Raw genomic sequence first — 24994 nt, 5'->3', positions numbered from 1 at the left:
ATTATTTCTAACAATGATTTGGAATTAACACTATACACATGGGGAAAGGTTGTAATGTGCAGTACAAAAACATAGAACTATAGCCATCTACTGTGTAATGTTTGGGTCAACAATGGACTGCATATAAGACATTGATCCCATAAGATTACTATACTGTGTTTTTAATGTAACTTTTCTATGGTTAGATACATAAATACCATTGTGTTACAACTGCCTATGGTATGCAGTACAGTAACATCTGGTATAGGTTGTAGCCTAGGAGCAACAGGCATGCCATATAACCTAGGTGTATCCTAGTAGGATATACCATCTAGGTTTGCCTAAGTACACTCAATGATGAAATCGCCTAATAATGCATTTCTCAGATCATATCTCTATCACTACAAAATGCATGACCGTACATTGTTGACCTTTGTTCTTTTACTTACTGTTGACGAATGTAAGCTACACTGCAATGTATTCTGATTTTGTGCATTTTAAAAAAGAAAACCACCTTATATAAATGTGGGGCTTTGTTTATTCTAAAAGAATTTGGTAACAATGATTTACACTTGGTACAGCCATATGAAACTATATAAGAATTGATAACGGAGTCTTTGTCAGTTTTGATCAAAACTGTCAGTATGTGGACAGAAATAAGGTAGGCTGAGATGAGAAGGAATTGTGACCTAGGTTTGGAAGAGGACTTTCGGTTCATGTCTTTATTGTTTCAGGAAATGCAGAACTGATTGCCACTCTGTTCCTTCCCACCTCTCTTCACCAGTTTCCTAATGTTTTCAAAGCCTTGGAAGCAAGTGAAATTTAGAAAGTCTCAGCTACAAAATTCAGTTCCTTGCCTTCAGAGTTAAGGGTCTCACAATGGACAAGAAGCAGCATGGGTTTTCCCTCGGCCCTGGCATATTAAGTATTTTCAAGGAGACATGGTAGAAGAGATTATGTTAGGATTTGGCAGGGACAGAAAAGACTATTTTAAAAAAAGGGAAACTCCAAGCATTGTCATGTCTTACAACTTTATTTTGTCTCAACAGAAAGTAGAGACAAACTGACATGCTTACCTACTCTATAGAATTAAAGACCACATTAAATAATATTTTCCTCAACTATAAAATGAAAGGGATGGTCCAGAGTATAGTTTTGCAAAATGTGTTCCTGAAAATATAAAGAGACACTATGGGGGCAGGGAGGTTCAGCAGTTAAATAACTTTAGGATGTATTATACAATATATTCTTGCTCATCTCAGTGATACACAACACATTAGCATATTAAAGGCTCTGAGAAATCTTCACGCAATGAAACTCAATTTTGTTTAATCCATAAGTTGCTCAAGCTTAACTATAGAATTCTGCCTCTACCCCTGTCCCCAGCACAACTAAGGGTCTAGAGACAAAACTTTGGGAAACGGACTAAACTATCTTTAACATGCCCTCCTAGGTTTAAATTTGCATAGTTCTATGTTAGAGGTTTTTTTTTTTTTTTTTTTGAGACAGAGTCTTGCTCTGTTGCCCAAGCTAGAGTGCAGTGGCCCGATCTCAGCTCAATGCAACTGCTGCCTCCTGGGCTCAAGCAATCCTCCCACCTCAGCCTCCTGGCTAGCTGGGAATACAGGAGTGCCAGGCCAACTTTATGTATTTTTTTGTTGAGACAAGGTTTCACCATATTGCCCAAGCTGGTCTCAACCTCCTGGGCTCAGTGGTCCACCCACCTCAGCGTCCCAAAGTGCTGGGATTACAGAAATAAGCCACCACGTCCAGCTAGAGTATTTTTTTTTTAACATAAAAAACTAAAACTAAAAAAATATAAAATGTTTTTATTAGATCTTCTAATTTGCTACCTTCCAATAGTTTTATTAGGTGGTGGTGCAGTCCTACAATTGAAAAATCCACAAACCTCAAAGGAAAATGGAAAAAATTACAATCATTAACAAAGAGAGTAAACTCAAAGTATAGAAATTGTGATTTTATTGCATAAACTCACCATATGAATCCAAAACAGGTTTGAGATCTTTGTATAGAGTAATAACATTGACAGTTTCACGTACAGTTAGGTCTCTGTATTTGTACTGAAAAGCAAAATCGCGTAAGAATTTAGTTTAAAACCAATACATGTATTTTAGAGCGGATGAATTTTCTTAAAATCTTTTTCACTAATCGTTAGCATTAATGAAAGCCTCAAAGAACCTAAAAACCCCACAATCCTATTATCACACTAAAATAATCACTATTTCCTTAACATCAGTAAATATCTATAGTCTCAAGTCATGTTTTTTATGTTTTCAGTTTGAATCAGGATCCTAATAAAATCCACACATTGCATTTGTTAAAATGTCTCTTAAGTCCCTTTTAATTTATATTCCTTAACTATACCATATAATTCACACATTTAAAAAGTATAGTTCAATGGTTTTTAGTACATTCGGAGTTGTGTAACCACCACTGTAATCAATTTCAGAACATTTTCACCAACCCTAAAGAAATGCATACCATTTAGCAATCACCCCCCATTCTACTTGCCCCCAGCCTTCATCCTAGACAACCAAAAATTTGTCTCTGTAGATTTGCTTATTCATACAATGTGATCTTTCATGACTAAATTCTTTCACTTAGCATGTTTTCAAGATTATCCATGTTGTAGCATTTATCTGTACTTCATTCCTTTCGTTTATTTTGGAGACAGAGTCTCGCTCTGTCACCCAGGATGAAGTAAAGTGGCACAATCACAGCTCACTGCCACCTCAAACTCCAGGCTCAGTGATCCTCCTGCCTCAGCCTCCCAAGTACACAGAACTACAGGTATGTGCCATCATGCCCAGCTAATTTATTTTTATTTTTGTAAAGACAGGGTCTTGCTATATTGCCCAGGCTGGTCTCCAACTCCTGGCCTCAAGCAATCCTATCGCCTCAGGCTCCCAAAGTGTTGGGATTTACAGGCATGTATGGCCCACTTCTTAGTGCACATTTTATTTATCTACTGTTCAGCTGAAAAATACTTAACTGATTGGCACATCTCTATTTTTGCTCCTTAGAATTTATTTGTTAAAGACATTTGTTCATTTGTCTTACAGAGGCTCTCATGGTTTGGAATGTGTTAATTGTATACCTTTAGTATAGTTTCATAGATATATGTTTCTTTGAGTTAGTTGGATCTACAGGTTATTATCATCACGATTACAAAATTTCCAGCCGGGCATAGTGGCTCATGCTTGTAATCTCAGCACTTTGGGAGGCCGAGGCGGGCGGATCACGAGGTCAGGAGTTCGAGACCAGCCTGGCCAACACAGTGAAACCCCATCTCTACTAAAAACACAAAAACTAGCTGGGCATGGTGGCGTGCATCTGTAATCCCAGCTACTCAGGAAGCTGAGGCAGAAGAATTGCTTGAACTCGGGAGGCAGAGGTTGCAGTGAGCCGAGATCATGCCATCAAACTCCAGCCTGGGCGACAGAGCTAGACTCAGTTTAAAAAAAAAAAAAATTTCCTTTTATATTTTTTTCCTCTTCTTTCTCTGGTAAGATCACTTCATAGAGGATAATGTTTTTCATCATGGACCACAACATATCTGAGTATTTCTGTGATGTTAGCAACCACTGATGCTCAATGTCTAGAGACCTGGTCTCTTCAAATCTACTCCAATTAGGCTTCTATACTCAGTACTTCACTGAAATTGTTCAGTAAGGTCACCAATAACTGCCACATGATATGCAATGACCAATACTATCTTTGTCTTACTTCATCTATCAGCAATATTTGACCAAGCTGATTCAGCAATATTTGAGCAAACTGATTCCTTCCTTTCCCCCCCGCTTTTTTTTTTGAGATAGGGTCTCATCCTGTGGCCCAGGCTAGAGTGCAGTGGTACCATGATGGCTCACTTCAGCCTCAACCTCCTGGGCTCAAGTGATACTCCCACCACAGCCTCCCAAGTAGCTGGGACTACAGGCATGCACCATCACACCTGGATAATTTTAAAATTTTTCATAGAGATGGGATCTCACTGTGCTGCCCAGGCTGGTCTCAAATTCCCGGGCTCAAGTGATCTTCTCACCTCAGCCTTCCAAAGTGTTTGTATTACAGGTATGAACCACTGCACATGGTCCCTTCCTAATTTTTTTTTTTTTTTTTTTGAGACAGGGTCTGGCTCTGTCACCCAGGCTGGAGTGCAGTGGTATGATCTCAGTTCACTGCAACCTCCGGTTCCCGGGGTCAACTGATCCTTCCACCTCAGCCTCCCAAGTAGCTGGGACTACAGGTATGCGCCACAGTGTCTAGCTAATTTTTGTATATTTTTGATAGAGCTGGATTGCACCATGTTGCCCAGGCTAGTCCTGAACTTCTAGGCTCAAGCAATCTGTCCACCTCAACCTCCCAAAGTGTTGGGATTGGAGGCATGAGCCATCATGGCCAGCCCCCTTTCTCTTAAAATATGTTCTTCATTTGATTTCCAGGACATCAACTGTTCTCCTGAACTCTGTGCCTGTGCCTTCTCAGTTTCTTTGCTGGCTTGTTCTCTTAACCTAACCAATTATTATTAAGTGCAGGCTAAGTCCTTGGTCTTCTTCTCTATCTAAACTCATTCCTCTGATCTCCCTCATGGTTGAAAATATAATTTATATGTTGAAAACCCTCAAATTAAAATTTTCCAATCTTAACCTTTTTTCTGAACTCCAGAAAACGTATATACAATTACTAAATTGACATTTCCCCTTGGATATCTAATGAATGTCAAATTGAATTATGACCAAAACTGAACTCCTCATCTTCCCCCCAAATTTACTTCTCCAATGTCTTCCATATGTGTATACATACATATCCTTCCAGGTGCTCAGGCCAAAAACCTTGACGTTATCCTTGATGCCCTCTCTTTTCTTCACATCCACAGCCAATCTGTCAAAATATCCTGTTAGCTTTGCCTTCAGCATACATCTGGTATCTCCATAGCTACAGTCCTAGTCTAAGACACCAACACCTCTCACCTAGATTACTGCAACAGCCTCTTTATGGTGTCTCTGCCTCCATCGTTAACCCACTACAGTCTAGTCTCAACATAGCAGCTAGAGTAATATTGCTAACAACTGAAACAGAGCAATGGCTTTTCATCATACTCCAAGTAAACGCCAAGGTCCTTACGATGGCCTGCAAGGTCCTCCAAACCTCTCATACTATTGATGCTCTGTCTAGACCCATACCACCACTTCCTCCCTTGCTCACTCCAGTCCAGCCACCATACCCTCCTTCGTTGTTCCTCTATCATGCATGACAAACTTCTGTCTATGAGCCTTTGCATTTGTTTTTCCTTCTTTCTGAAATGTTCTTACCCCAGATTGTTCCAGGTTTGTTTTTTCTCTTGAGACAGGATCTCGTTCTGTCACCCAAGCTGGAGTACAGTGGTGTGATCACAGCTCACTGCAACCTCAAACTCCTGGGCTCAAGTGATCCTCCCATCTCAGCCTCCCAAGTAGCTGGGATTAGAGGTATGCACCACGACTGGTTAATTTTTTTATATTTTTAGTAGAGAAGAGACAAGGTCATGCTATGTTGCACAGGCTGGTCTGGAACTCCTGGCCTCAATGCGATCCTCTAGCTTTGGCCTCCCAAAGTGCTTGGATTTCAGGTGTGAGCCCCATGCTAACCACACAGTTTCTTTACCTCTCTCAGGTGAGCTCAAATAGATTTTTTCAGAAAGACCTCTCTTTACTATCAGATACAAAACTGTGACTCATCCCATTTCCACACCCTGGCACCCCCCATTTCCCTTTCCTGCTTTATTTTCTCTAAAGCACTTATCACTTTCCAACATACTACTTGATTTATTATTTATTATCTTCTATAAAAATTTAAATTCCAGAAGCATAGTTCTTTTTGTCCGATTGTTCACTGTTGCATCCCTAGAGCCTAAAACAGTGTGAGGGACATATCAATCTTTATTTTATTATTTTTATTTATTTATTTGTTTTTGAGATGGAATCTCGCTCTGTTACCTAGGCTGGAGTGCAGTGGCGTGATCTCAGCTCACTGCAACCTCCGCCTCCCAGGTTCAGGCAATTCTCCTTCCTCAGCCTCCTGAGTAGCTGGGATTACAGGCACGCACCACCACGTTTAGCTAATTTTGTATTTTAGTAGAGACGGGGTTTCACCGTTGGCCAGTCTGGTCTTGAACTCCTGACCTCAAGTGATCTGCCCACCTCAGCCTCCCAAAGTGCTGGGATTACAGGCATGAGCCACCACACCTGGCCAATTTTGTTACTGTTTAAATTTTTTTTCATTTTTTACTTTTTGAGACAGGTTCTCACTCTGTCATGGCTCACTGTAACCTTGAATTCCTGGGCTTAAGTAATCCTCCTGCTTCTCCTTCCCAAGTAGCTAGGACTACAGGTGCCACCAAGTCTGGCTGATTTTTAAATTTTTTGTAGAGACAGAGTCTAGCTATGTTGCCCAGGTTGATCTTGAACTCCTTGCCCCAAGTGATCCTCCCATCTCTACCTCCCAAAGTACTGGGATTACAGGCATGAACCATCACACCAGGCCCACAGTTTTCTTCTACTCATTTAGCAGTGACTGCGCCTCTAGAAATGCTGTAGATAAACTATGTAAAAATATAAGTGGTTGTATGTATGAAACATCTAAAGTGGAAAGTTGTTTCTTTAAAGCAAGAAGGACTAATCTGGTATAAATATACCTGTTAATTGCAAAAATGATAACAGAGAAGGGTGTTAAAAGTTATGTTGAAATTGGGAGCTAAGATAATGCTCAAGGGAAAAAAAGATCTTTTATAATATACATACAAAACATAAGGCAGGTGACCAGAGTACCATGATGGGTGTGGAGAGCCTACAATTAGATAAAGAGAAAACAATAATGACCTTCACCCTAGCCATGTGTGCAGGGTCCTGACTAACAATTCTTACATCAGACCACACCAGCTGAAAGGAAAACATTTCAAGCCCTTTTTTAGGAGGAAGGAGCCCCACAACTGCTTCTATTACTCTACTTGCTATTCTTACCTGTCTAAAATTCATAGGTTAGACAGAACAGACGCTGATGCTCAGAATTGTCATAATCACATACAGGAGTCTCAATTTTCCAGATATTGAGCCAAGGACCAAAAGACAGGTAGAATGCTCTCTCCTACCTCTTCCCTACCTCTGTTTTTGTTTCTAGAGTAATCACAGGTTGGCTGCAGGTGGAGGCAGGCAGCGGTATAAAATACCTTCTGAACACGCCTTGCCTTTGTCTTTGATGGCAGGTTTCTCTAGAGGACGCTTAGGAAATTTAATTAGGGTATAAAAAATAAGCTAATATTTGAATATTCTTGCTCTTTATATGAATATACACATACATTAAGGAATACATTTTTTTTTTTTTGAGACGGAGTCTTGCTCAGCCACCCAGGCTGGAGTGCAGTGGCTCGATCCTGGCTCACTGCAACCACCGTCTGTCTCCCGGGTTCAAGTGATTCTCCTGTCTCAGCCTCCCAAGCAGCTGGGATTACAGGCACCCGCCATCATGCCCGGCTAATTTTTGTATTTTAGAAGAGACAGGGTTTCACCATGTTGATTAGGCCGGTCTTGAACTCCTGACCTCAGGTGATCCACCTGCCCTGGCTTCCCAAAGTGCTAGGATTACAGGTGTGAGCCACCGCGCCCGGGCCAAGGAATAAATCTTAATGACTACGCTATCAATTTAAAGATCAAAAATGTCATGGATGCCAGGCGTGGTGGCTCACGCCTGTAATCCCAGCACTTTGGGAAGCCAAAGCAGATGGATTACTGAGGTCTGGAGTTGAAGACCAGCCTGGCCAACATGGTGAAACCCCGACTCTACTAAAAATACAACAATCAGCTGTGTGAAGTAGTGGGCGCCTGTAACCCCAGCTACTTGGGAGGCTAAGGCAGGAGAATCGCTTGAACCTGGGAGGCAGAGATTGCAGTGAGCCAAGATTGCGGCACTGCACTCCAGCCTGGGTGACAGAGCAAGACTCTCAAAAAGAAAAAAAAAAAAAAAAGTAATGGAACAGATACTCTTCAGCTACATACTATGTAAAACAATATACCGTTTTTTCAAAAAGTGATATATAAAAGTTACAACATGGATCTTTACCTGGGTCACAATCTTCTATGGCTTCCCACACGCCCTCTGTAACTAAGGATAACTAGTTTATCAAAACAAAACCAAGAAGCCTAAAATATATGATTACACAACCAAGGTATGCTTTATTTTGAAAACTGTCACTTTCTCTTTAGAGGTTACTTGGTCTTCAATCAAGGACTATGGGGGCGATTTAACTGGAAAAAGTCCGTTTTTAAAAATGTTTTATACATAATAGTGTGTTTTATTAAAAATTGAAACCGCTTAAACCGCTGATTGCTACCATTCTTGCTTTGACAAAACTATCCGAAGCTAACACGTTGAACTGGTCAAGACTCAACTCTCAATCATTTTACATGTTTTGGAAAATTACAACAAAACATAACAAAAGCCATTCCACTCTGGTGTGAGGTGCCACGTTTGAAGTAATTATATAAATAAATCATGGCTTTAAAATGCAAAATGCTTAACCGCTTTTTTAAAAATTGAAAAAAAAAAAACCACTAGCCTTGAGCCGTTAAGATCATAAATTAAGCTCAAGGCAAATAAATACGCATTATAAGAAGCATACACTTAAGAGTAGTTACTCTTAGCAAATCCCTGAAACGGTAATGGTATGTATTTCAGTAAGGGACTGGTATTTTGGCTTCTCTGGACTTTTCTGGAGAATACAAAACTGAAAAGACCACAATCTCTGCGGGCCAGCAAAAGAAAGGCTAAGACTGGAGGATCCCTGGATTGGGACAGGAATAGAGAATTGCCTCAGATCTAGAACTAAATATGATTCCGTCTTTGTGTTTACAAAAACTAAGACGAAAAACCACACTGCCCCACAGACAGCTCCAAACTCTGTGGAAGAGAGAAGGGCGGGTGGGCGGCAGGTGTCAGGCAGTTTCCGCTCCACGTCTTTGTCGACTGTCGCCGCCCCCTACCCTCCCAGCTCCCGTACGGGGATTCCCGAACCAGGCGACAGGCGCCTCGGGGCGGGGGTCTGAGAAGGTGGCTAAGAGCTGCACTGGGGCTTCCGGCCCGTCTGGGAAGCTTGTTTGGCTGGGCCGGGACGGACTCGGCAGGGCGCGGAAGGGAGCGGTGGGCGCGCGCTGGAGGGCGAGCGCGTCGCAGCCTCACCTTGGACACCATTTTCTTGAGCTGGCTCTCCGACACCGCCATGACGGCCGCCTCGCGACTCCCTTCCCCGCAGGCAGAGAGTCAGCCGCTGCCGGGCTGCCCCAAGCCGTCCCACACAATCGCACACCCCCGACCCAGCCTCAAACAACAGGAAGTCGAAACCAAGGCACCACTTCCGCTTCCACTACGTCACTTCCGGGCCGCCAGCCTGCGGGCAATTGTGGACGTCGTGTGGGGTTGAGAGCGGTTTGATGGGGTGGGTTCCAACCAACCCTACCCTCGAGTGCCGGATTCAGCAGGACGAATCAGGTCCCAAAGATGTGGGCAAGACTGTTCCGAGGGTCGAAACTCTGGTTCAGGATAAGATTGGCAGGTATTTCACAGAGTCGACTTGAGGAAGCTAGTGCCGGAAAGGGAAGAAGTAGGAATGGCTTGCCAATGAGCCTTAATGACTGATTCATCAAGTGGGAGGGCACTGCACTGGCAGTCAGAGTGTTGTGTCACTGACTTGCCCTTGTGATGATGGTAGGCCAGTGCATTTCTAGCTCAGGCATAAGTTTCTCCCGACTGTAAAGTGATACACTTGCATTAGATGATGCCCAGTGTTCCTTTAATTAGTGATTTTTTTTTTAAGCTTTAAAGACCTTCATACTACGTTGGCAACGGTAAAATGTAGAGCCTTTGTTTCACGAGAAGCCAGATAGTAATTTCTTCTCCAGGAAACCATTCCCTAAGTCAGAATTTCTCCTGTACCCAGACATAAATGATAATACAGGCCGTATTTTACCTGGTGCTGTATTTTTGTACCTGTCCACTGTCAAAATCCAAGCCCTTGAAGGCAGGCTTACTTCAGATCTTCATTGCCTTGCACAATGCAAGGGTAGGTACTTCCATCTTAATTGATTTTTTTTTTTACTTCCCATAAAAATCCTTCATGGTGACTTAGTCATCATTACACATCACCGTCAGTTTTGTAACCACAGTGTCATTCAAGGTATTGTACAATTTTGAGTTTGATGATGAGATGTGTGACAGTTTCAATTATTTTAGTACAGCCCTAATGAGAACAAAGCTGTGGTATTGATTCCCTTCAAAGACCTTAAATGAAGGTCACATTCACAAGGAGGGTCTAACTGAAAACATGTAGAAGCATCATTATAAACTGTTGCTAACACACACAAATAAAGGCTATTCCAATAGGTATTGTTTTTCTTTTCTTTTCTTTTTTTTTGAGACAGTCTCACTCCATCGCCCAGGCTGGAGTGCAGTAGCGCCATCTCGGCTCACTGCAACCTCCACCTGTTTTCCAACTCCTTAGTTAAGCATACAGTTCCAGTCAAACCAAACTAGAGGTCAGTCTGTCCTTCCATTTTACTTGCTGTTTTATGTCTTTTAAAAGCAATGGGGTTTTCAAACTGTTCTTAAAGCCACGGCTTAACCAGGAGTCCCTTTAATTAGAGCAACTGTACCTTTATGAATTGGAGGAATGCCAGGTAATATTATTTATATATTTTATAAATAAATATAAATTTATATTAAAATTTTGTGTGTGTGTGTGTGTATATATATATATTTTTTTTTTTTTTTTTTTTTTTTTTTGAGACGGAGTTTTGCTCTTGCTGTCCAAGCTGGAGTGCAATAGTATGATCTCGGCTCACTGCAACCTCTGCCTCCCAGGTTCAAGCGATTCTCCTGCCTCAGTGTCCTGAGTAGCTGGGATTACAAGTGCCCACCACCACACCCAGCTAATTTTTTATATTTTTAGTAGAGACAGGATTTCACTATGTTGGCCAGGCTGGTCTTGAACTCTGGACCTAAGGTGATCCATCCACCTCAGCCTGCCAAAATGTTGGGATTACAGGCGTGAGCCATTGCGCCTGGCCTATTTATATATTTTTTGAGACACGGCCTTGTTCTGTTGCCCAGGTTGTAGTGCAGTGGTATGAACATGGCCCACTGCAGCCTCGACCTCCCTGGCTCAAGTGATCCTCCTGCCTCAGCCTCCCTTGTATATGGGGCCACATGCATGTGCCACCATGCCCAGCTAATTTTTTAATTTTTTGTAAAAATGAGGTCTCATTTTGTTGCCCATGTTGGCCTCAGAACTCCTGGGTTCAGGTGATCCTCCCACCTTAGCCTCCCAAAATGCTAGGATTACATGTGTGAGCCACTGTGCCCAGCAATATATTGTTTAAAAAGCTTTCTTGCTGCATGTTTACCATCAGTCTTTTGCAATCTTTCAGGGTCAACACTATACCTCAAAATACAGTGTTAACTTCTTATCTATTTCATTGGAACCATGAAGGATTGAATGTGTGTGGGGAAAAACTCTTTGTGGTTTTAGAAATAGCAAAATCAGTTAATTTTTTGATGTGAAGGTAACAGTAGTTGAAATGCTTTTGAAAGTTGCTTGCCATTTCAACACTAAATACGAGTTTTTTCCACTCATTAGGCATTTTGATTTCTATCCTCACATGTATTAGTGGAGAATTTTAAATCCCCCAATTATCACAGATGAAAACACAAATAAGCTGATGGTGCACCTGCAGTCCCAGCTACTCCATTGGCTGAGGCAGGAGGATTACTTGAGCCGGAGTTTGAGTCCAGCCTGAGCAATATAGTGAGAACCTGGCTCAAAAACAAAAAGATTTTAAAAGTTTTCTTGCTAAAAATAATTTTTAAAAGTTTGAAAACAATTGATAAAATCTAGTCTCTTCATTTTACACAAAATAACTAAATATCCTGGGTGCTGTGTGAATTGTATGAAAAAATCTCCTTAATCTGAATGTTTCCTTTCACTTAATAAATGAAGTATCACCTGGTGATTTTGAAATCAGTTTATTTTGTTCATTATTCTTAATATTTAAGGAAAACAATGTAAAATGGAAAAAAAATTGTCTTCTGCTACATCAAAAAAGCATTTTAATCCAAACCCCACTAAAAATTGTAACAAGCTCTGCATGATTTTGTAAAAATAAAAACATGAAAGTTAAGCATTGAGAATGTCAAATTATCACAAAATCATAGGGAGGTGGTGGTGGTGATATTGCTTCTTGACTTACACTGGGATTTACAACATGATTACTAATATACTTAACACTCAAAGAAATATCTGATACAGAGAATTACTTCTTCATTGTGGCCTTCCAGAGGGCAAAGACTATTATTCATCTTCGAATAGTCAAATTCTAAGACAGTATTTGGAATAACAGTAGGTGTTAAATAAACATTTGTTGTATTGACATGTTCCTTTTATAATTAATGAGTTACTGGTAATTTATTATACAATATTTTCTGGTTATTGTTCAAAAGCATATTACATATTATCTAACTTTTAGATATCAAATATTAGAAAAGGCTAGTTTAAAAACAATAGTTCTTTCAGTTTTACTTTCCTATTTCATAAAAAAGGACAGTAAGAATACATTGTTAGGGTAACATGAACTAATTCGCATGCATATTGAAATTATATAGACCTAAATGCTTTTCTCTTCAAATGTCCAAGGTTTTTATCCAGTTAACTCTGATGGGAATCTTTCCAAGCATATTAAATCTTTTCTGCTTTCCTAAACATGGGTTACTGAATATAATTTCACCTTTTCTTTATGACTAAAGTTCATCATTATAAGCATTCCTTATTACACTAAAACAGCGTTAGTTTGCCTATTTCCTCTTTACCTAGGATGTGTCTGGCCTTATAAACCCTCCTATCTCCGTCTGGATTAACCTATTATATGCTTGCTTTATTTTTATTTTTATTTTTTTAGAGACAGGGTCTCACTGTGTTGCCTAGAGTGCAGTGGCATGATCATAGCTCATTGTAATCTTGAACTTCTGGGCTCAAGCAATCCTCCTGCCTCAGCCTCCTGAGTAGCTGGAACTACAGGTGCACAGCACCACACCTGGCAAATTTTTAAACTTTTTTTTTTCTTGAGATGGAGTCTCGCTCTGTCGCACAGGCTGGAGTGCAGTGGTGTGATCTCCACTCACTGCAAGCTCCGCCTCCTGGGTTCATGCCATCCTCTTGCCTCAGCCTCCCAAGTAGCTGGGACTACAGGCGCCTGCCACCACGCCCAGCTAATTTTTTGTATTTTTAGTAGAGACAGGCTTTCACCGTATTAGCCAGGATGATCTCGATTTCCTGACCTCGTGATCTGCCTGCCTTGGGCTCCCAAACTGCTGGGGTTACAGGCATGAGTCACCACGCCCAGCCCATGTTTGTTTTTTATAAAAGCATGCCCTTACATGAGAATAAAAGTAATCCTTTCATGGTGTATAGGACCCCAACTTTAGGGTCTTTTGATAACTATTTTGGCTGTTAAGCCTTTTCCCCCTTTTAGTGCCTAGAAAAAGTAGAGGTTGTATGGATAAGTGCCCCTTAACAGCCAAGACTTCTTGAGGACTAAACCTCAATTTCCTTTTATAAAATGATGATGGTAATAGTCCCTACCTCAGTGGGCTGTTGTGAGGATTCAGTAAAATAATAAAGTGCTTATCATGCTGCCTGGTATATATGAAGTGTTAATGTTAACTGTTACTTTTAGTTGTAATGTCACAATAGTAATAATAAGCTATCTTTCACACAAGAAAGTATTTCTGTTGATCCATCACCAAAGTGTGTGTACTCTGAACTGTATGATCAGGAGAGGTTAAAGAATTTGCTCAGAACAAATAATGGGGAGAGTCCATTCGACCTCTCCCTATTATGACCAATGTTTTTAATGAAAATCTCATAGTTTGGCTCTAAAGTAAGCTGCTTGGCTTTCATTCATAATCTATTTCCACTAAAAATATACATTTGTCTATGGTTCTACTAATATCACAATTAATTTATGAGATGTTGGAGATCTTATATACTCCAGGAAGAAGTTACAGAAAATTTCATAAAGTCCCACTGGAAATTAAATTAAACTTTTAATGCATATCATTTTAAAAATTCACTTTCCATCTTCTGTTTTAAAGTGCATGTAAAATTCTTTTCCATTTTTTGGTAGCTAATTAATTTGAAGAAGGGAAATACAATGCTTTACTATTACTACCAACAGGATTTTACACAAGAAACATTAGTAACTTAAGCTGTGGATCCTGTGAATGTACAACTGACACAGATTTTGTAAATCCATACTGGGCCTTGAACTTATGTTTATTATAAAAGTCAAAGGGTAATTTTCTTTTAAAGATGTATTACTTATAAAATATTCCCAAAGTGTGAATTGTGCTTTTAGTTTAGCATATATGATTTAAATTGATGCACACTTCAGATGAATGTTTACCCCTGCTGTAGATTTGAAGAGTAGCATAGATATCTCAAGAACCCCAAATAAAATTAATTTTTCCCCTCCTTATGTAACTTCTTAAGGATTTAAATCCCAAAGCTAATCAAGAAACCCTCTACTTTAACCAAGCAGTTTGTAAGGATAAATAGCAGGATACAGAAATTCCCAAACCTATATATATTGGTAAAATTAAATGACTTTTCCCTTTGGGTAGAAGTCCAGCCTCTCAAATTGCATTTGAGAATCAAAGTTTTAACTGTTGTTGGAGACCATGGATTGAGGATGCACTGCTTTGGAGTTTCTCAGAAACTGTATCTTCTTTCAGTGTGGTTTTGATGACTTCAGATACTCCACTGATTCCAAGGATGCAAGGCAAACTTAAAAACACTTCACTATTTATATCATAATATCCCTGAAATGAGAAAAATAGGGATTTTAATAGAACTGAAGAAGTTAATACAAAAATGCATACTTTCTTGCTTTCTTAGTTCTAAGACAAAGTGATACAAGTTGGAAAAAGTGATATACGTTTTTTTTGTTCATTTACTTATTATTTTATTTTTAGAAGTCCAGACCTCACAATCATTCACTGATTTTATAAACTTATCATTTCAGAAAATTTTTGAGAGATGGAAGCAACTTGGTCAGACACCACTTTGTAGAGAAGTAAGCTACCCACCTGCAATATGGGTAGCAGGTTGGGGGCTAAGAAAAAAGATAGTTAAGAATGGATTTCCTGGGGAGGGGCATGGGATGGTCTCTGGGCACAGTCAAATGACAATAACGTCTTAAAAAAAAAACACTGGTACCATAATGGTATGTATTTGTGGGATACATGTGATATTTCAGTATATGCATACAATGTGTAATGATCAAATCAGGGTAATTGGGGTATCCATCACCTCAAACATTTTTTTTTTTTTGAGACGGAGTCTCGCTCTGTCGCCCAGGCTGGAGTGCAGTGGCCGGATCTCAGCTCACTGCAAGCCCCGCCTCCGGGGTTTAGCCATTCTGCTGCCTCAGCCTCCCGAGTAGCTGGGACTGCAGGCGCCCGCCACCTCGCCCGGCTAGTTTTTTGTATTTTTTTTAGTAGAGACGGGGTTTCACCGTGTTAGCCAGGATGGTCTCGATCTCCTGACCTCGTGATCCGCCCGTCTCGGCCTCCCAAAGTGCTGGGATTACAGGCTTGAGCCACCGCGCCCGGCCTACCTCAAACATTTATCATTTATTTGTGTGGAAAACATTCCAAATGGTCTCTTCTGGCTATTTTGTTTTTCTTTTCTTTTCTTTTTCTTTCTTTTTTTTTGAGATAAGGTCTCTCTGTATTGCCCAAGCTGGTCTTGAACTCCTAAGCTCAAGTGATCCTCCCACTTCAGCCTCCCAAAGTGCTGGGATTACAGGCATGAGCCACCACACCTGCCCTCTTCTAGCTGTTTTGAAATGTACAATAAATTATTAATAATCACACTCACCATACCATGCTGTTGAACACTAGAATTTAGTGTTCAATTCAGCCTGTGTCACCCAGGCTGGAGTTGCAGTGGTGTGATCTTGGCTCACTGCAACCTCCACCTCCTGCCTCAGCCTCCCAAGTAGCTGGGATTACAGGCACCTGCCATTATGCCCAGCTAGTTTTTGTATTTTTAGTAGGGAGGGGTTTCACCATGTTAGCCAGGCTGGTCTCAAACTCCTAACTTCAAGCGATCCGCCCGCCTCACCTCCCAAAGTGCTGGGATTACAGGCATGAGCCACCGCGCCCAGTCAAGATTTTATTTTTGGAGACAGGGATTCGCTGTGTTGTCCACGCTGGAGTCCAGTGACATGGCTCACTGCAGCCTCAACCTCCCAGGCTCAAGAGATTCTCCCACCCCAGCCTACTGAGTGGCTATTACATGCCTGGCAAAGTTTTGTTTTTGTTTTTGTAAAGATGGGGGTCTCACTATGTTGCCCAAGCTGGCAGACTTCTCATAGCTAAGCAGGATAGGGCTTAAACTAAACTGCTTTCTCCTACCTGTTACTCCAAAAGCTGGTGATACTGAAGACACCTGGGGTCAGAGTATGAATAATGACTTTGCTAGTTTTGTATTAATAATATCTAACTTTAAAATATAATGAGAGAATAAGAATAGCAATTACCTTTGCTAAAGTTGATACAGAATGCACTTTCTTCTTATTGTTTACAATACTGTCAACCATGTCAGCTACTGATAGTCCAACAGACCAGGATCTTTGACCTTTTACTCTAAGCAGTTCCATGGCTCTAGGTTACAAAAATATATGATCTCAGAAAATCCACAGAATATGCACATTTAGTTTTACATTCTGGTTAAGGTATTAATTAGATGTTTCTATGACAGAAACGAGTTATACAGCAATTGTTAGGGAAGCCTATAGATAATCTAATGTTTATTTAAACTTTTCTTAAGATGTCAGGCAGTTCAAAGAAAATACAGATGACCTAATAACATAAAAAATGTTCACTGCCATTGATATTTAACCAAATATGAATTAAAACAATAAATACCAATTTGCCTACCGATGAAGACTGATAATTAACTTGGAGAAACTATAAACAGGCATTCCCATAACTGCTGTTGAGAATGTAAAGTGATCTAACCTTTTAAGAAGAAGATTTGGTAACATCTGATCTAGAAATTCCTCTTCTAGGTATTTATCTTATAGCAGTATGCTCAAGTGTGCAAAGATGTACATAATAAGCATGTCTGCATATTTGGAAACAACTCATCAAAAGAGGACAGGTTAAACAAATCACTACCATGTAGTACCATGTAGCTTTTGAGAAGAATAAGGTAGATTTACATGTACAATGTGCAAAAATGTCTGAGATTTATCATTAAGGAAAGAAATCAAGTTGCAAGATAGTTTGAATAACACAAATCTGTATTATACATTTGCAGAAGCATTGAAAAACAATTTTTTCTTTTTAGAGATAGGGTCTCTATGTTGCCCAAGCTGGTCTCAAACTCCTGGGCTCAACTGATCCTCCCATGTCAGCCTCCTGAGTAGAAAAAAATTTTTTGGGCATGTGGACACTAAGTTGTCAAAAATGGTTGTCTCTGAAAAATGGAATTACCTTAGCTTTTTAATTTCTTTTAATACTTTATAGATATCTGCAGTATTTGAAATTTTATAATAAGCATACATTCTTTTGTAAGTGATAAAAATATATAAACACTTAAATTTTTTCCTTTTAAAAAGTATAAATGCAAGATTGTATAATTGGATTAGAATGAATTATACCATACACTAATCTTCTCAATAAGAAAGAGAACACTTTTCCCAGTTGTTATATTCTAAAAGTCATAAGCTGATGGCTTCGAAAACTAAAAATGCCACCTCTCAGACTTCAGGAAAATGTTATTATATGACAGTGAAACAACAAATGGCATGAATATAAATTCTGCATAGAGTCCTGCCTATGGGGTACAGACCCCTGGAAGGCCTCTGGATAAAAGCAAAAGATACAAGGATCTATGTGTTACACTTTTTGTTTGCCTGAACATATAATATGGCTTATCCATTCACATTAGACTGATTTCCAGTTCTATTTGCATGTGATTAACAGATATTCATTTTTAAGTGGTGTGAACAAATTATCTTCTACATTAAGAAAATTGTTGGCCTGGCACAGTGGCTCACACCTGTAATCCCAGCACTTTGGGAGGCCAAGGTGGGTGGATCATGCGGTCAGGAGACTGGGACCATCCTGACTAACATGGTGAAACCCCGTCTCTACTAAAATACAAAAAATTAGCTGGGCGTGGTGGTGCACACCTGTAATTCCAGCTACTTGGGAGGCTGAGGCAGGAGAATCACTTGAACCCAGGAGGCGGAGGTTACAGTGAGCCAAGATCACACCACTGACTCTAGCCTGGTGACAGAGCGAGGCTCAGATGTTTAGATATGGAAGCAGTCTATATCTAAACAAATAAAGAACATGTCTGTCTACAAATAAAGAACATGTTTTACCCTTTAAATGTGAACTGTGTTATCTGAAAAAGCTTGCAAAGCACTCTTAGATCTACCTTCAGATAAGAAATCAAAGATTATATTTCTATTTATTTATTTTTTTGAGACGGAGTCTCGCTCTGTCACCCAGGCTGGAGTGCAGTGGCCGGATCTCAGCTCACTGCAAGCTCCGCCTCCCGGGTTCACGCCATTCTCCTGCCTCAGCCTCCCAAGTACCTGGGACTACAGGCGCCCGCCACCTTGCCCGGCTAGTTTTTTGTATTTTTTAGTAGAGACGGGGTTTCATCGTGTTAACCAGGATGGTCTCGATCTCCTGACCTTGTGATCAGCCCGTATCAGCCTCCCAAAGTGCTGAGATTACAGGCTTGAGCCACCGCGCCTGGCAGAAATCAAAGAATATAAAGCAGTGCTTCTTTATACGTTTGTGTTTGTCCATACTAATTTTGTTTCCAGAAGCCTGGTAAGTACATACTGTATAAATAGCTGTTAGCTATGAAGTACATGATTTTTCGTTGGATAAATGCAAATTTCCAGTCAGTGTTACCTGTTGGACAGCTGCACTTGAGAGGTATGACTCATTACTTCTTGGCCACTCCATGTGAGCACTAAAAATTAGATGAAGAATTAATTATGTTTTGCCAATGACTCTCTTTGGATTAAGATGTGATAACTGATATTTTGCAGTCAAGGTACCGGTGCTAATATTTATATAGAAGTTTTTTCATTTCTAGCAAGTTAGATTTTTCCACTGGATGACAATAAATGTGCTATACCACTAGCCCAAGGTGAGGAAAACTCTGAACTACAAAAAACTTTATCCCCAAAGTCTACTTGCAGTCTCCTTACCTGTTCTCCCTTATCGGTAAGTTCTGCAAAGTCCATTTTACTATCAAAGTAGAAATCTATAAGCACTTGACATTTGTTCTGCTGAGAAATGCACTGCGACTAATTTTACCAGGTAAGGAATAATCTGATCACCTATTTTGGGCTAGAATTTCCATAGCTCTTGCAGAGGCAGAGAATCCTCTTCCTTTTTTTTTGAGACGGAGTCTCACTCTGTTGCCCAGGCTGAAGTGCAGTGGCATGATCTTGGCTCACTGCAACCTCTGCCTCCTGGGTTCAAGCGATTCTCATGCCTCAGCCTCCTGAGTAGCTGGGACTACAGGTGCATGCCACCACACCCTGCTAATTTTTGTGTGTGTGTTTTTAGTAGAGATGGGGTTTCACCATGTTGGCCAGGCTGGTCTTGAACTCCTGACCTCGTAATCCACCTGCCTCGGCCTCCCAAAGTGCTGGGATTATAGGAGTGAGCCACCGCACCTGGCCCCAGGGTCCTGCTTTCTAAAAGAATCTTCTGGGTTACCCATTTCCTCTCACTACATCATTTATAAAAACAATTCAAAACTTCAAAGCTGTATACACAGACTGGAAATTTCTTTATATATATTTTTTTCTTTTTTTCTGTTTGAGATGGACTCACTCTGTTACCTAGCCTGGCGTGCAGTGGTGTGATCTTAGCTCACTGCAACCTCTGCCTCCCCGTTCAAGCAATTCTGCCTCAGCCTCCTGAGTAGCTGGGACTACAGGCACCCACCACCACACCTGGCTAATTTTTGTATTTTTAGTACAGATGGGGTTTCGCCATGTTAGCCAGGCAGGTCTCGAACTCCTGACCTCAGGTGATCCACCCACCTCGACCTCCCAAAGTGATAGGATTACAGGTGTGAGCCACCACGCCCGGCCAAACTAGAAATTTATATCACACTTTAATATTATTATTATTATTATTTGATACAGAGTCTTACTTTGTCACCTAGGGTGGAGTGCAGTGGCACACTCTTGGCTCACTACAACCTCTGCCTCCTAGGTTCAAGCAATTCTTCTACCTCAGCTTCCCAAGCAGCTGGGATTAGAGGTGCCTGCCACCACAGCAAGCTAATTTTTGTATTTTTAGTAGAGACAGGATTTCACCATGTTGGCCAGGCTGGTCTTGTACTCCTTACCTCAGGTGATCTGCCTTGGCCTCTCAAAGTGCTGGGATTACAGGCGTGTGCCACCACACCCAGCCAAAAGTTTTTATATAAGAAAAAAACACAAAACCATGAACTGTTTTATGAAAAATATAAATACATGTGGACAAATTAAGGGATTTTTAACAATGTTTTACTTAGATAGAAGGGTGACAGGTGGATTACTTTCTTTAAACATTAGCCCGGGTGTTTTGAAAAATGTGTTTTGGCATATATGTTTTACTTAGATAGAAGTGAAATAGGTGGATGACTTTAAAAATTTGTTACATTATTTGTATGAACTTACTTAACTTGGAAAATTAAGGAAGGCTTCCTGGGAGAGGTGGCACTCAAGCCCAATCCTAAAGGGTAAGCAGGAGTTACCCAAGTGAACGAGTTCAGGTAAAGGAAGCAGCAGGTCCTAAGGTAAGGAGGCATGAGAATGCATGAACCATTCAGTAACTGCAAGTCAACCATCTGACTGGCATAGAATGCCTGGGAGAATGGGAGAAGACGAAGCAGGAAATAGATCTAAAGGTCCTGTATGTCATGTGATTCCTCCCTAGGCTGTAGCTGTCCCTTGTCTCTGAAATACCTGAAGAGAATATTTTATTTACACAACTGCTACTTTTATATCCATTTCCAAATCCTAATGTTGCTTTACTTCAAAGAGTATTTTTACATGTCTTTCTGCCAATTTTCTATTCATCACTGTCTTGCCAATCACTGTAATAATAGCTACCATTTGCTGAGTGTTTGCTCTGTGCCAGATACTGTACTAAATGCTCTAGATAAATTATCTTAAGTGACAGCAAGGAAGAGCACAGCTTCAGAGTCAGATCAGGGTTCAAATCTCAGTTCTGCCCTTCACAGATATGTAATCTTGGGCAAATTACTTATCTCATTGAGCCTTACGTTTCCTCATGTATAAATCTGGAAAACCGGCCGGGCGCGGTGGCTCAAGCCTGTAATCCCAGCACTTTGGGAGGCCGAGACGGGTGGATCACGAGGTCAGGAGATTGAGACCATCCTGGCTAACCCGGTGAAACCCCATCTCTACTAAAAAATACAAAAAAAAAAAAAAAAAAAAAAAACTAGCCGGGCGAGGTGGCGGGCGCCTGTAGTCCCAGCTACTCAGGAGGCTGAGGCAGGAGAATGGTGTGAACCCAGGAGGCGGAGCTTGCAGTGAGCTGAGATCCGGCCACTGCACTCCAGCCTGGGCGACAGAGAGAGACTCCATCTCAAAAAATAAAATAAAATTAAATTAAAAAATAAATCTGGAAAACCACCACTCCTGCACAGAGAGTTTATAACATTTAAATGAGATATGCAAAATATTTAATACACATAGTAGGCACAATGAAAAGTAATTATAATTGCAATTACTGTGATGGTATCACTTACGCAAGTCTAACCAGTTGGTATCTGTACATGAAACCAGCAGAGGGAGCTTCTAATCCATTTCTGACACCAGGACCAAGGTAAATATACCTATCCATGGATATAACTAGCTCTTCAAGAAGAGTAGAAGACAGAATAAAAAGTGATCACATGGTACCTCTAGAAGGCAGACAGGGAGATGGACTGGGGAGAAGTAAATAGTTAACTTCAGTATTGGTAATGTTCTTGATTTGCGTACGGATTCATCAGTGCTCAGTTATGTTTTAATACTAGCATTATGTGTGTCAAATATTACATAATACTACATTTATGCGATCTCACTTTGCATGCACCTACATCTCTCTATTTCTAGTTCCAATTTGAGACCTCAAGACAGAATTACTGCATCTCTTCCCTGTGGTTTTATCCTACTTCCCTTGGACCTCTCTCAGAGTATGTCAATACAGCCTTCCAGTCATTTCCAGTATTAGACTCAAAGTTTCCTAAAGACAGGGTCAGGTTCTTACACATCTATATAGTTCTAACAGCAGTCAACACAGTGCTTATTGAGCAAAGCAGGTGGTCAATAAATGTTTCTGAAAATAAATTCCTACATTTGGGATGAAAGGTCATTTAATCAAACACAAACTGCTTTTTGGTAGGTTTTAAATTGTTCCTCTTTGAAGAGCTCACAATAACTTCTACTAGATTGTTTTCTTCCTTTACCAAATATACTAGGTTAGGGTAGGTGGTATATTTATCATGTCACATCAGCCTGTATTTTCTCTTTATGAGACTTGAGAAATTAATACAACCATATTTCATACATTCTCACTCATTCAATATTTATTGTATATCAACTATTCCTCAAAACTTGTAAATTAGAGAGGCTGGTTAAATAAATTATGGTATATCCAGTAGTTAAAAAGAATGAATGAGCTCTATGTTACTGTGCAATCATTCCACAATCATATTGGTAAGTAAAAGGGCAAGGTGAAGAATGATGTATGATGTCTATTTCACATGTGTGCTTGTCTATACATAGAATATTTCTGGAAGATTATAAAAGAGACTGATGATAACTGTGATTGTCCCTAGGGAGAAGGATTGAGTGTCTGGCATCTAAGGGAGACTTTTCACTGCATATCTTTTTGTACTTATTTTTACAATGTGAATGTACTACTGTTTCAACTAAAAGAACTTAAAAAATTTGCACTCTAAATAAGGAGAAGGTCATACACAAATCAGGTAAGAACAAGCAGCAGGACAACATAAGAAACATGATGAGACAATATGTAGTTTATTACCTTATAGACTGAAATAGCTTTAGCTCAAAGGAGTGAAGAAATCACTGTGAAGTGATGTGATCAGGAAAAAACCTTTATTGTATAAGGGGTGCTTGACTTAGACCTTGAAAGATATCAGTAAGATGGCCGAGAAGGCAAAGGGATTATAAGGGAGGTAAACAAAGTGGGTAAATGTCCCTGTGGCAAAGCTGTGGGGTAGGCCTGGGAGACAAAAGACCTGGGTGCTAGTTCTTTGACCCTAAAAGCTGTAGGCTTCCAGGCAGGTCACTTTTACAATGCCTACATTCACTGGCTCCCTAAAACAAAATGTAATAGATGGTCCCTTCCAGTTCTCTCGTAACATGGCTATCTCCCAAACTATAATTGGGAGGAAAGATTAGGGTAATATTTTGGGGGTCCCTGAGTGCCAAGCAATGCAATTTAATGGTTTGGTCAGAGGAAGCCTCTGAAAGCTTTTGAAAATAATAACATGTTTTAGGAAGACTGAATTAATATGTGAGAGCACACAATAAACACTCTGTAAGTTTTGACTAATACTATTAATTTCACATCATTTACAGGGTAGACTAGAGGGGAAGATGTGAGATGTGCAATAACCAGGCAAGCAAGAGATCAACATGGACCAGAGGGTTTGGTCTATGTTGGGTTTTGAGTTTGTTCGAATCCCTAGACATTCATTACTTGAATACATTTGCTTGAAGTTCTTGTTTGCTACAGTTTTCCAGGATCCTGTTGATTAGTGTGTAGTGTCAGGGAGCATTTGGAGCCTCAGAAGCATTTTCGCTCAGTCACACTGTCAGGTTTTTTAAGGGTTTATTCTATAGGCTGCCTCATTCTAGCACTGAGTTTTCTAGTAGCCAGTGCAGATTTTTACAGATTTAAAATACTGCTTTATTTTATTAAAATGCTTTTCTTTAAAATTACATAAATATTTAAAAATTACATAAATATTTTTACTACACAGAAAACTACAAATTTTTAAGTTACCACTAACCTAGATATCATCAATGTTAATATTTTATTTTAATGGCATCAAAGTATAGATGACACTTTAAATTCCAAGGAAATAGTTTTGAGAAGGTGATTTGCTTTGTGGAAATATGGTCTGACATCTATTTAACTTTTTAATGTGCATGGTCTCTCTCGAACTCTCCAAGTAAATTATCACCTCCTCACAGGCAGAGAGGTTCTTTTCTTTTCTTTTCTTTTCTTTTTTGAGATGAAGTCTCGCTCTGTCACCCAGGCTGGAGTGCAGTGGCGTGATCTTGGCTCACTGCAACCTCTGCCTCCCAGGTTCCAGCGATTCTCCTGCCTCAGCCTCCCCAGTAGCTGGGACTACAGGCACGCACTGCCATGCCTGGCTAATTTTTGTATTTTTAGTAGAGATGGGGTTTCACCATGTTGGCCTGGATGGTCCTGATCTCCTGAGCTTGTGATCCATCCACATCGGCCTCCCAAAGTGCTGAGATTACAGGTGTGAGCCACCACGCCCAGCCCAGAGAGGTTATTTTCTGTATCATGCTCTACCTTGCAGCACTTACACGCTGAGTGAAATTAATAGTAAAGTACTTCAAATGATGAAGTAATGACTAACTTCCCCCAAATCACTTTCCAACCCTTCGATCAAGTATTCACAGATCTTCAAAATGTAATTTCTTTTTTTTTTTTGTTTTTTTTTTTTTTGAGGCAGAGTCTTGCTCTGTCGCCCGGACTGGAGTGCAGTGGCCGGATCTCAGCTCACTGCAAGCTCCGCCTCCCGGGTTTATGCCATTCTCCTGCCTCAGCCTCCCGAGTAGCTGAGACTACAGGCGCCCGCCACCTC

At 40.3% G+C, this 24994-nt stretch overlaps 2 protein-coding genes across 5 annotated transcripts in view; both read right to left on the bottom strand.

The window, feature by feature from the left end:
- Positions 1-10319, bottom strand: part of TSG101 (tumor susceptibility 101) — a 49707-nt gene extending 39388 nt beyond the window's left edge. Inside the window, exons 1-2 of one of the 2 annotated variants that reach the window (XM_023230962.2) lie at positions 9211-10319; positions 1976-2060 (exon numbers count right to left, since the gene is read on the bottom strand). In XM_023230962.2, coding sequence (XP_023086730.1) covers positions 1976-2060; positions 9211-9252 — 127 coding nt within the window. In that variant the 5' untranslated portion in view covers positions 9253-10319. The remainder of the gene's footprint in view (positions 1-1975; positions 2061-9210) is intronic. The other variant, XM_023230963.3, reaches the window with a different exon arrangement.
- Positions 10320-12029: 1710 nt separating this feature from the next.
- The window catches only part of UEVLD (UEV and lactate/malate dehyrogenase domains), a 72569-nt gene continuing 59604 nt past the window's right edge, over positions 12030-24994 (bottom strand). The window contains exons 10-12 of one of the 3 annotated variants that reach the window (XM_026454050.2): positions 19021-19081; positions 16623-16746; positions 12030-14898 (exon numbers count right to left, since the gene is read on the bottom strand). In XM_026454050.2, the coding sequence (XP_026309835.2) occupies positions 14731-14898; positions 16623-16746; positions 19021-19081 (353 nt within the window). In that variant the 3' untranslated portion in view covers positions 12030-14730. Of the gene's footprint in view, positions 14899-16622; positions 16747-19020; positions 19082-24994 lie in introns of those variants that run through there. The other 2 variants (XM_026454051.2, XR_003309382.1) reach the window with 2 other exon arrangements.

Source organism: Piliocolobus tephrosceles, chromosome 13, assembly GCF_002776525.5.
Source record: "Piliocolobus tephrosceles isolate RC106 chromosome 13, ASM277652v3, whole genome shotgun sequence".
Classification (NCBI taxonomy): Eukaryota; Metazoa; Chordata; class Mammalia; order Primates; family Cercopithecidae; genus Piliocolobus; species Piliocolobus tephrosceles.
Note: the sequence above shows the minus strand (reverse complement) of the source record. Positions and strands in the feature narration are given on the sequence as shown.